This window comes from Lates calcarifer, linkage group LG1 (assembly GCF_001640805.2).
Source record: "Lates calcarifer isolate ASB-BC8 linkage group LG1, TLL_Latcal_v3, whole genome shotgun sequence".
In the NCBI taxonomy this organism is placed as follows: Eukaryota; Metazoa; Chordata; class Actinopteri; family Centropomidae; genus Lates; species Lates calcarifer.
Genome location: NC_066833.1, coordinates 15535640 through 15548819, shown reverse-complemented (window position 1 = coordinate 15548819; position 13180 = coordinate 15535640). Strand labels below are relative to the sequence as shown.

At 40.8% G+C, this 13180-nt stretch overlaps 1 protein-coding gene across 1 annotated transcript in view; it reads left to right on the top strand.

The window, feature by feature from the left end:
* myo16 (myosin XVI) overlaps positions 1–8661 on the top strand; it is a 72165-nt gene extending 63504 nt beyond the window's left edge. Inside the window, 1 exon segment of the mRNA XM_051070776.1 lies at positions 5263–8661. Within this exon segment, the coding sequence (XP_050926733.1) occupies positions 5263–5433 (171 nt within the window). The 3' untranslated portion in view covers positions 5434–8661.
* Positions 8662–13180: the final 4519 nt, after the last annotated feature.

The window sequence follows — 13180 nt, the reverse complement described above, 5'->3', positions numbered from 1 at the left end:
GCAGAGTCTAGCTGCTAATTTAATAGTCAAATTTTTTTAAAGGTTTTTCTCTATTGGGCCTTTCTCTTACCAAAATAAAATGATTTTCTTTCTCTCTCTCCCTTTGATTCTAATGAGCTTGGCTGTTACTCTCACTCCCTCCTTTATCTTCCAGAGGGGACATCTCAACTTTTCTCCATTTGGTGCGGGGGCTGCCCTCTAAAACAGCAAGGGGGGGCAGGGGGGCTCACTGGAGGCCCTGTAGGGATGTGGTGAGTGTATGTCATGCCTCGCTGCTCTCCACCCTTAATAGCAGTGTTTTTCATAGACCCAGTGTGGGATCATAACAGTAATGACTTTCATTATGTTAAAAAAAAAAAAAAAAAGTTTTGTCTAAGTTACTCCACCTAAAGTCTATGTTTGGTGTATGAAAGACTTGCCTCCTGTAGTCTTGTACTCCTTCATAAAGAACAGAGGCCATGGTCATCTTGAATTCATCGGACAATGGATTCCAACAGTAGTCAGTAGTCATGGCAGAAAAGTATAAAATGTTCAGATCACAATTTACAGCAGTTATAATACAAAGATTCAGATCTACTGAAAACATTGGTCCCTGGAAGAAAAACCTGGAAAACCACTGCTTTTGCATCATCTCAGCTTTGCCCCACCCCCCACCCTTTTTAATCCCTTATTTCTGGAAGTAAACTGCAGCTCTTGAGTTCAGCTCCACTCTCTGCATCAGTATACCTGTACATAATCACTACATTATGACACTGTAGTCTTGCCCTCTCATTTAAGTCCATGGCCATTGTTTTTTCTTCTGTTAGATGATTTATTAGATGCTGAATCCAGAAAATACATTAAAACAGTTTAGCTATATGTAGTGCTGTAGGTTCTTGTGAGGGAAGAATATCAGATATATCAGCTATATATGATGTATGGATTTTTTTCATTTCAGGCAGCAGTGTAACAGGGAATATCTTACATGGAAGATTTCAAGGTTGCATTTGCAGAAAGTAATGTAAGAAATAAGAGAGATGTGAACGATGTTGATGATTATTCAGTAAATGCATCTGGTAGTGGACAATGCATGCAAATGTGTATGCAAGTGCAAACACAGAGGAGCATGCATATCAACACTGATAAATGTGGATAGACACTCAAACTTTGAGTGAGTCTGTTCAACAAAGCAGAGCTGCAGTTTTTGTTGTTGTTTATCCATCTGCTCTCATAATATGTTGCTGAATCCATCACATGACCCCCCTTTTTAAACCCTCCTCTCTTTTATCTAGCATCATTGTTGTCACTGGTGATACATCTAACCAAGCGCACTCCAGATCCTCATTCTGATGTTTCTGACATTATCTCTAAATTTAGCAAAAAATATGTTGCCATCTGTAGCGGTGTAACAATTCTGAAATCAAGACTGATACTGTGTACAAACGTCCACAATCTGATTTCGCAATAACGATAGACAGAACCCCAAAACTGTCCTCTGCCCCAACCCTATTTCTATGTATGCTCACTGTTACAACTGAAATATTGAAGAAGTTCCTTTTATACAGTCTTTAAGTTGGGAATATTGCAGCACTATTCCACCCTGCTGATCTGTGTAAAAGGTACAGTGGTGGAATAGGGGGCCTCATCGCCCCACCTTTTAGCCAGCAGCTTAGGTAGTCATAGAGCTGAATCAAGGTCTATATGAAAGGGAGAGCTGGCACGGCAGAACAGATGCCAACCAATGGTTAGGATTCTGATTCTGTGATGCCGGCATGCTGTATAAAATCACCGGTATCATCAGCATTGTGCCGGCTTTGTGTGGTTCAGACAAAGGCTGTATATTCAAGGGTCATCTTAACACCAGTATTGTGTAATCTCTGTGTACAAGGGGCTAGAGACACTTATCTTCCTCACTTCACTAATTTGGTGTGTTTTCTGGAAACAAGTTCATTATCATGGGACTAACTCTGTGACCCGCTTACCTTTCAATTAGCTGCATTCCAGACTGTGTTTATGTAAGATCAGCATATCTAATGGGATAAATGAAAGGGAAAGAATGAAGGAAGCAAAGGGGGATGGATAACTCAGTTAGGAATGAATGGCCTGGTCTGTTTGGGTTCCTGTAGTTAGTTGTCAACAGCAGTCTAGACTAATCATATAACAGATAAACAGACTGCCAACTGATCAGATGGTACAGATACTAATATCCTTTGTTTATCCCTTCAGACAAAGTTAGGACAAAGGCAGTAGTTAGGACATTTAAAATGGAAGAAGTACTGAGCTACATTTACTGCTCAGAACAGCAACACTTAAAGGATGGGAAGAACAGACGGAGAGCCTTTAGTTTCTCTGCATGAATCCCCTGTTTGCCAGGGTTAAGCATAGAAGCGAATAAAGGTAACATGCCAGTTTCTCTGACATTCCCACATTACCCAACCAATCTAGTGAAATTTCCAAGAAAGAGCTCACAAATAGGTCATCAGTGACCAACAACATCTCTTCCTCTCTGTTTTTCTTCTCTTTTTCTGCCATTGCCCTCTCTCCTCTTATCCAACAAAATGGGCTAAATGGTTCTAGAAATACGAGCTACTGGGAGAAGTAGGTATTGATATTGCTGATTTTCTTGTGCTAGTTTTTGTGCAAATTATGAAAGCTGAAAGCTATTTATTGTGAATAATGAAAACACAGTGTTCTGGCCACCATTTGTCGGTCTGTGTACATGCTGGGGTCTATACATAGTGGCTTGCATAGTTGTCTAGAACTGGTCATTTTGTGGAGAAGCTTAGAGGTTGTTGTCACTCTGCGTGGCCTTGGGAAATCCAGCCTCTTAGTGACAGTTCAGAATGACCTCATGTCGTCCTACATTTTCATATTATTAACATAACATTACCAACTCATTAACATGTACATGTGGTTTGGATATTGGTTCCCTCCCCTATGCCCCTGTGGTCAAGGGTGAGGTTAAAATTTCACAAACAGAAGGATGTTTCAGGGAAGGAAAAACCTAGGAAGTCCAGTTTGACTTAGACAACAGAACACAGTAAATTACCTGCCAGGAATGTGCCCTTGCACGTGTATGTTTGCAACTGGCAAGCACAGAGCAAGGTTCAGCTTTGTCTTTGCCAGATCGCTGAGCATTGGCATCCCACATTGTCATTGCAGTGGTTGAATGAATGAGGGGTCTTTTGCCTGTCTGCCAGCTCAAGCCCAAACTATGATGGCTTTCTTCAGTAGTTGGCATTTTTTCATAATATTATCAAGTACATTGTAAGTATATGGACAACCCTGTCCTGTGTGTGTGTGTGTGTGTGTGTGTGTGTGTGTGTGTGTGTGTGTGTGTGTGTGTGTTTGTCCATGTGTCCATGTTAAGTCATGCATTGAATGAGGACATGGCGTTCCTACTTGCTGACTGTTCCAGTAGCTGATATTCCTGGCTGGCGCCAGTGCAGAGAACAGCCTGGCAGAGGAGGTGTAAATTATGGATTAGGTTGTTGAGTATTGTGCTTGTGCAGGCAGTCAGTCAGTCTGACAGTGTGTGTTTGTGTGTATCCATATGAACATGCACAGGTGTGTGGTTCTCCAGATATATGGTCAGTAGTAGTCAGGAAGTATGGAATGGGTGCACTATGCTTTTATTGGTATGTGTGTGTGCTTGCCTGTAGCTATATAGCAGTGCGTGGAATGCTTCACTTACTGCACTGTATACAAGGAAATGCTGTAATACATGTACTGCTGACTTGATTTAGCTCACTGGTGTAATTTAGAAAGCAGGCATGAAAAGCAGAGGATAGAGGTAAGGGGAGCTACTATTGCAGGAAAAAGTTATGAAAAAAGGCAGAATACAGAACAAGTTTTAATTTGTGTTTATGAGAATGTAAAAGGATAAGACTGTTCTCTATATTTTTCTTCTTGTCAACAAATCCCATCAAACAACTAAAGCCAATAATGAAATGATTTGACAAGCAACTATTGTTTATGCCATCAAAACCTGATGTAGCTGATTTCTCTGTGCCATAGAGCTCTGTTGTTGTTCAAAAAGTATTTTAAGCACATCAGTAAGCCACACTATTACACTGGATGACATGTTCCTTATTTATGATCAACAAGGGCACTGTAGTTTACTTTGAGTCAGACCCAAATAAATTGTCCTGCTTCCAGAAGTTCTCACCACTCATCAAATGTCTGTTAATCTGCAGCTGAAGCTAATGAAACCATATACAGTATTTAAGAGTTATTTTTAAGGTGTACATCTTCAGGGGGAACCAGTGGAGTTAGGGCTGAGAAACAGTGCAAGAAAGCACTATGAGAAACCCATTTTTCATTTTGGTGTTTTAATGGGCTTCGTTGACAGTAAGAAAAATACACAGTAGAGAAATGCAAGCCTTATCCTCTAAATCACACCTCTGAGCATGAAGGAACAGTTTCTTGCCCTTTAACAGGCCATCAGCTGCCACCATTATAACCTTCAGTTCCTAATCTGATCTGGATCATCAGGGTTCGGTCCTGTTGCTGCTATTACTGACTGAGGGAGATTGGAATTCCTTTCTGATTGATTTACTTGGGTATTGACTGGCAGATGATTGATGTTGTGCTCTATACAGGCTATTGTGCATGTGTCTGCATTTGTGTGTGTGTGTACACGCGCGTAAATGTATGTGTGTGTGTGTATGTATGCACTTTTGTGTATTTGAGCTTCTGTGAGAAAGTAGAAGTGCCTATTTGAGATGCTCCCTGCATAAGGGACCCCACTGTATTGCAAAAGATCTTCTTCGAGGTGATGTTCAGTTTGTGGTCTCCGGAGACAGTATGGAAATACGTTGTCAGTCAAAGAAGGGATTCCTCCAGCTGCCTCCTGCTGTATCAGTGGTCTTGTGACATGGTTGTGTGCCAGCCCCCGATTCATCTCTGTGTTATTTACTGTATTAGAGTGATTCATGACAAAAAGTGTCCCACTTCCCCAAACTCAGCCCACTGATCATCGGTTCTTTCAAGATGATGGATCAGACAAAACTGTAGGTGGTAATCTCTAATGGAGACAAGATTAGAAGATGATATTCTCTGTTCTTTAAGGTAGTTTTGCAGCATTTTTTTTTTTTTTGATAAAACCACTACTTGTCATGTGCACTCTCTTCTCCCTGCTACCTCCAATCATAGCCTGGTCATTCCAGCTTTCTTTCATCTGCTTGTCTATTCATTCAGGAGAAAGTCATTATACAGTGTGTGATTTGGATGTACACACTCTCTTTTCTTTCCTGTCCTCTCTTCCTCCATCTCTTCTTCCAGGCATTCCAGCGACCTCATCTGTCCACCGGGGATGAGAGTGCCGCTCTGGGGGTGCTTCTGCGGTGGCGGCGAGGGCAGTGTGAGGGGCGGGGTAACTGGAAGCACCGTCCACCCCAGTCCCCACCCCTGCCCCCCACTCTGCTCTGGACCAACAGGAAGACCTCGCCCTGACAGAAGCTGTATGATGCAGTTACATGTATTGGCTATGAAATTCCTCCCTGTCTCTTAAACCACACTCACACATGCTCTTCGTGTTTTTTCTTTCTTTTTGTTTTTTAATTTTATTTTAATGTGGACCAAGTAACCTCAGTACCCAGAGGCTTGGCTGAAGCTCCAGCCCCAAAGCCTCAGCCAAGTCCCTGGCCTGGAGGTCCCGCCTCTTGGCCTTTGACCTTGACTGTGGAAGGATGCCTAAACCTATACACTAGAAGCTCAGCACAAGTGCTATCCATGAAAAATTAGAGGAAAGCAGGCATAGTAGAGGTTCATGGGCAGTTGGGGCGTTATTTTATTATCAAATATTTTACTAACAAAAAGAGACAGTCAGAAAAATAACGAAGACAATGTTATTGTTATCTCAGGTCTTCTGAGATAAAATTTATGATGTCCATTGATGGATTAAAGAGCAAAGTAGCAGTGTTTTCATGGTAGTCAAATATTAAATGGCAGTCTTTGGCCATCTTTATCCTTGCCTATCATGATGCACTGCTGCACACAAAGGAGCTCCAACCTAAAACATGGTGCTGATTATACTTGACATGCTGTCCTGTGATGTTCCCTTGAGTGGTTGTGTGTGCACCCCTGAGTCTCAGACTTCCTTTAAAGTTTACAAGTCAACTCGACGCCTTTGGACGACTCCGGTTTTTAGCATCAAAGTACTGGCTTAGACATGGGACATTTTCAGGTACACAGCTCTCACTTGGCCATTCATGTTTGGGCTCTAAGCACTACTGTAGGCCTGGCGACGTGCAACCAGGGGTCAGGTTAACCTCAATAATATCCCAAGGTGCACTTTTCTTCCCCATTGTTACCACCAGCCTTTGAGGATCAAAACCCTCTGGCCAAAATGCAAACCACTGCACTTACCTTTACTATGAAAATGGGATCTAACAAAAAAGGGATAAAGCTAAAAGCTAAAGCTATAATAACAAAGCTTTAGCCGAGAGGTATAAAGTTCATGTTGTGAACATGAAGCTCTGTGCCAAAGTGACACAACGTGTGAAAGATATGTCTAAACTAACAAGTATAGTTATAAAAACTTATGTATACAGTAGTCCCCATATACTCATATTTGTACAGACTGACACAAATGACCAAATCATAGCTGTTAGCACGGTTCAATGATGATCATTTATGAATAGATTAAAAAGAACATGTCAAAAACGGGGGAGAAAAAAAAATCAACAGTCTACACTTGAAAAGTAGCAACTTAACTCTCATTTTGTCTCATCAACATCTGAACGGTTTTATGTGTTCAGTGTTGTTCAGGAGACTGTGCAGAGCTCAGGAACTCAAGCACAGATGAACTCGATTATTGTACAGATTCCTCCATCGTGGGCGAGCCCTCACAGACGCTCACTACCTTCTGTGTCCTCTCTTCATGTTCTTTCCACACTTGACCTCTGATAAACTGACCCCACTCTCACCTTGGTCTTTGACCCCTCCCTCACCGCCACCTTCCTAATGGATCAAACCGGCTCTACGGGTGTTTCCATGGTAACCACTATGTAAATAGTGAGTAATGTCATATGTTGTAGCTTTTACTATGGCAGAAAAGCACAGAGATTGAATTGAAAGACAAGGAAGAAATGAGATAATACTGTCTATGATGGTGAAACTGAGATTTAAGAATGTCTTGGGTTAGATGCAATGACTAAGGTAAAGAGAAGAGGTTTATTTTAAAATGTGAATATCTTTTTTTCAGAATGATGATTAAGTATGAAATTCTTTATACTCTATTTAATATTATTTGTTTTCCCCCCTCTTGGCCCTGTGTTAATGCAAGGCAGATGTTTTCATTGTATATTGTGTTTATGTGGTGTTGTGTAATGGGCTGGGTGTGTCTTGACAAGGTGTTTGATCTTTGAAGATCATTCTGAAATGTTAGAGCCACAAAGTATCAATAGCTCTAATTGATTTCTCATTCCCACTGATCACCCACAATGTGTCTGATTGATTCAGCCTTACAAATTAGCAGCACCATCAGAGGATCAATCTCAGCTGCTGTCGATGCGTGAAGGTGCACAAATATTCAAGAGGAATTAGAGGAGACCACTGATATTCACAACAGAGATGGCAAATAAGCTGAGCTGCATTTTTCAACTGACTGGCTGAATGTATAAATGCAATTTTTTTTTCACTGCCTGTGCACATCAATGAAACCCTATGTATCTTATTACTGGAACATGCGCCTGTATCTAAAGAGTGTACCTGACTGCTTAATGTTATTATCGTCTTCAAAAATCACGTATGCAGTTCATGTTTTTTTAAGGCAAGTTGATAACGATAAGGTATTGATTTTCTCCACGATTCATGCCTCGTTTACTGTGAGCAGTACTGCATTGCAGAACTATGTCAAACATTTTCATCATGGTGCGCTCATTCACACAAGGATTTAAATCCATCTGTGATCAAACAAAACAGACAGGAACCAAGATCAAGCTGGTCAACTTTGCTAATGCCAGTGAAAGAGGTTTATAGCCTCTATAGTGTCCTTGTAGTAACATGTTTACTAAAATCATGAAACAAGGACATGATACGTTTTTATGGTCTTTTAAAGTATATCATTGCTTTTTACCTTGCATGACCATGTGTTGGACCTAGCCCCCTAAAACGTGCTCATGCTGAAAAGATTTTAAGAAAAAAAAAGAAAGGATGTCTAATGTGAAGAACTACGTCCCACTGCACTGTGAGTCACTGCACTGTCCTCTGCATCTCATCCAAACGCTCTTCATCTCTCCACGTCCACCTTTAGCTGGACCGCCCTGCGCGCTTATCATTTCCATCATATACAAACCTGAGCTCAGTCTGTCATAAGCATACCAAACTCTGGCAGCTAGATTACTGCCAGTCATTTTTGTTAGTCAGGAATTCTCTGCTCTGAGATTAGCTCTCTGGTGCTACAGCCAGTGCAGAATGGCCATTCTATTGTCCCCAGTTCACATATAGTTGTCCAGAGAGAGAGACAATATTTTAGCACCTAAACAGGGGTATCTCACTGCCTTTCATAGTGTTTTTTTATTGTAATCTTTATTTTGTACATGACATACAGTATGTTTTAACCTGCATACATACGTGTTTGTGGAAAGAAAAAGATTGTATGTGATATTTCATAATTATCATGTTCCCAATGTTTTATAAGTACTGTACCTGTACAGCAATAAAGCACAATTGTGTCAATGCCAGTCTCTATATGTGCGTGTGTGTGTGTGAGAGAGAGAGAGAGAGAGAGAGAGAGAGAGAGAGAGCACTGTGTGCTTTGGTGCAGTGGGGGAAAACCTTTTCAGATCATTATGCAAAAGGCCCTTATCAGTGTTATATTATCATATATTGTATGGACACAGCATTTTAATGATGTAACTGGTCAAGGTGACATACAGCAGTGCATCATATTTTATGACCGATAACTAGTAACCAAAGTGGTCATATAAAGCAGTAAAATGAACCATATTTGCATCTGATATGTATTTGAGCAGTAGTACAAAATGGTATAAAGTGGACACATGCAAGTAAATTACATGTCCTTCAGAATTTAAGTACAGCACATGTGCAGCACATGTGAATTCTCACTTAAGTTTCGTGGTATCCAACCAAGATAGATTGTTGTGTTTTGTTTTTCCAGGTTTTGGGACACTTGGGAGTTGGTGGCACCACCCAAGTGACTGGAATTTCATTTGTGGTGCTCACAGCACTGGAAAAGGTACCACTAACAAACTCAACCACCATGTCTCTTTCCTGTCACTTTGGGTGACGTGCATACTTGTACTGTGTACTGTAAGATTTTATGAGAACTATTTCTTTTAGAAAGTAGCCTCACGGGAAAGTATTGAAAGTGGGGTGTTTGGATTAAACAGGGTAGCAGGGATTATTCTTGAGTGTTGTTGAACTTTAAAATGTGAGCACAAACTTGTATTTATCTCCAATTTTTAGTATTTGGGTGGGGACAGAAATCCCAGGGGACTCAAAACCATCTGCATATGTAGATGCCACAAGAGGTTTGTGAGAAAATGTGGTTCTTTGTATTTTAGGTGAAACCAAAAGAGGTTTCATCTCTTTGCAGGGCCCAATATAATGCCTGAGTGGTGACATTTCCCAGGGCGAGAGGCTGCCCTTCCAGGTATTTACTAACCTGTGGTGGTTTCTGTTCAGAGTCAGGTCAAGACAAGCATGAGTTATGCCAGCTGCAACAAATGATCTATGTCTTCCCACATAAATAATCCACTATAGTAACTTAGAGGAATGTTTCCCCCAAGCAGTAGTCACTGAAAGGCTTCACTTCAGAGTGTGGGAGCCTGCATTTGAAGTTTTATGTGTCAGTGTGTGTCACAGTAAACAGCTTCTACTAGAGAGTGCTGACTCATACACTGCCAGGTGTGCATGGTGTGTGCTCCAGGATAAAAAACAGGGAGGAGAGGAAAATGTACAGCTTGGAAGAAAATTAGTTAAATCTTCAGGTTATTATAACAGGACTGAACAACATTTTTATATTGTCCTGTCAGGCAATGTCATAATTTTTAAATGGTGGCTGCGCTCATTGGCTTTTTCATTTTGAAATCCAAACCAGCCCTATAGGAGGGCTGTTTTCACTAGAAATTGCACTGGGGCCATTTTGTCATTTATTCCAAGTTGAAAAGGTCCACCATTACACAGCAAGAGAGGATTAATGGCCAAGAGGTAATTTGGCCAGAACTGCCCCCTGATGCTACACCAATAAGCTCTTAATCAAACACACAGCCCCTTCCTCTCAGTCTCCAATTTAGGGCACCTTTGCCATATTTCCTCTGTTTCTCCCGATTCTCTTTGGTCTCCATCACTCCCTCAGGGCTACTTAAGGGAGTAGTTTGTACCTAGGTGTGCCTGCATCTGTAGTAGTAAATAGTAGTTGTATGTGTTTTAAGGGTGGATGATCAAGAAAAATGCTGTAAAAGAAGTTGAAGAAAATGATAGAGTTGGTGGCTGCGACAATCTGACACCTTTCACAATAATTGCAACAGAGAACATCAAAGACCGTCCCTTGAGATGACAATTTGCACCCTACACACAGCAGGATAGTCAAGCTTTGGATCTCCATGGTTATGTAATGGCTCATGAGAAGCACTATTACTTATTAACAGGTGTTTTTTTCATGTTACCCCATTTATAGTATTCTTAACTCCTGCCAAAAAAATGATGTTCCCAGTCAGTATTTGCATAAAATGTTTGCATCATCTGGCACAAACCAGATTTGTTTTTGTTCCTAGGAAGCACTGAATAGTTGCTCAAAGACCGAGATGTGGGGGTGTTGGGAAAGAGGGAACTACTGCATTGGTTATGGACAATGAGATGGAAGGGGCAGGCTATTGATCATATGTCTTTGTTTGGTCTAGAAACCACCTTTACACATTCACCAGAGACATTCTCATATACAGTAGTGTTTGTCTTTGTGTCTATACATTTGTGCTTTAGAGAGACAGAGAGAAGCAAGAGAGTCCCTCTATCTGAGATATTTCAAAGGCCATGAAACACAGGAGTAAACATGATTCCCACCTCTATTGATTATTTGAGCACTGGTTGGAAGGTTTGTAGGTTTATGTTGACTTATAAACAGCCTGGGGACTGACATGCTCCAGTCTGATCGATGCTGTGAGGAAAAAGCATGGGTTGGCAGGGTTGTTCCTTGAGCTGTGAGCCTTCACAGGCTTTATGATAGCCAAAGGTTACATGAAGGAGCAGCTCTTTAAAGGCCCCATAATGTTCACTTTTCACCACCTAACATCAACCCCACTTTACTACCTGCCCTTCCCTCCTCCTCCTCTTGTCCTCTCTGCTCTTCCTCTTTATTACCCCTTACCGGTTTTCACTATCCTGCTTTGACCCCGCTGTTGTTTGCTTTTCACCTCTTCAACCATCTCTCACAGTGGCACAGACTTCCGTACACTGCTTGCTCAGAGTGTGAAAATCAATAACATCATCTCAACACTGTCTCAATTTTCAATTAAGAAGTTTGAGGTCTGTCTCTCCAGACACATCCATCACATCAGACCAGCCTCTTACACAACACACACTTTGTGTATACACCAGTTACAGCACAATAAAAAACAAAAAACAAAAACATGTTCCTAAAGCTGCATTTAATGTTAAAAGGGTTGCTTGTAGAGGCGAAGCCACACTGAATTATATCCAACTCATTAGTTCCTCTCTGCTCTAAAGAGCATCTTACATCTGTTAATAAGGTTTAAGATCCACAGCTGTGCTCTTATCAACTTTGCAGCCATGGCAGGAAGATGTTTCTGCCGATAAAGCTGTGATAAACTCACCTGCCGAGCACCAGCCAACAAAGTTAGTCACCACCTGGTAAAAACAGTAGAACATTTAACTTCTGCTGCTGATACTCAGGAGTATGTGGAGACCAAACTGAGCTAAAAGGAGAAAGAATATAGGACTTAAATTTGTCAGGTGGCCAGAGACATGACTCTAACTGTATGTTGATACATTTGTCAGAGCAGTTTTAGAGGGTTTATACCTTGCCAAAAAAAACTAAACAAACAAAAACAATTCTCAAAAGGTAAAGTGCAGTTTCAGAATATTGAGAATAATAATATATATTTTTAGTTATATCTACTATATCTTATGTTTTATATAATAGGGTATAAATGGGTTATAAAGGGTAAATGTGGCACCATGTGCTTTTGGTGCAAGTTTCTCTACCATAGAGGCATCAAGGAAATTGCCAAAATGAAGGTAATTTTGTGGGAAATCTCTGAAACTATGTCAATAACCTCTGTGTCGTTTTGGGGAGGCCCTGTCTCTTCTTATACTGTGGAAATGTGATTTTAAGGTAGTGACTCTTTATTATAGATGCAGATAACAACTTTTTCCCTTTCTACTCTGACCACACTATAAAGCTATCCACACTATGCACTATAAACACTGTTCTCATCAGCCCCCATGATGAAGTATTGTTTCAATAGTTCAACAAAAATACGCACACCCAACATATCCACCATGTAAATTCTTTCCCCAATCTGAACTTGATAAACATCCATTAAACTCTCTTGCTGCCTGTGTCTTGATGCTGAATCTCAAAGATCCCATGCCCATATGCTTTTAGAAAAGGAAAACAAAGTGATAAATCATTGACAGCAAATCAGTAACAGGAGATGAATCCCGCTTGCTCCACCCTCCCTGAATCCAGACGGCAGCCACTGAAATCATCTTGCCTCCATTTCCCTTTTACCTAGCAGTCAGCAGATCAGCAGACACTGAGGTTGTCTTTGATGATAAAGCTAATTAACATGGCAATTAACAAAGCTCTATACTGCTGACGAGATCACATAGATGGTGACACAATTTGTCTTTGATTTAGACATGGGTGATCATGACATGACATGTGCACATATACACACAAATGTCAGGTAAGGTACTCAGTAAGGGCTCATAGGGGAACAATTAGCTGTAACTGTGTCTGTAATGTGGCTACAGACACATAGACCTGTGTAGTGCTCTAGTGATTTCACAAATATATTAGGAAAAATAAGAATAAAGCTCTGCTCCCAATCAGACAGCTGCTCTCACATGTTTTATATAATATATATAGAGGGTACACATGTAGCACCATATGCTTTTGGTGCCAGTTTCTCTACCATAGAGGCATTAAGCAGATTGACAAAATAATGCAAAGGTAGGTTCCTGGGAACTCTGAAATTATGTCAATAACCTC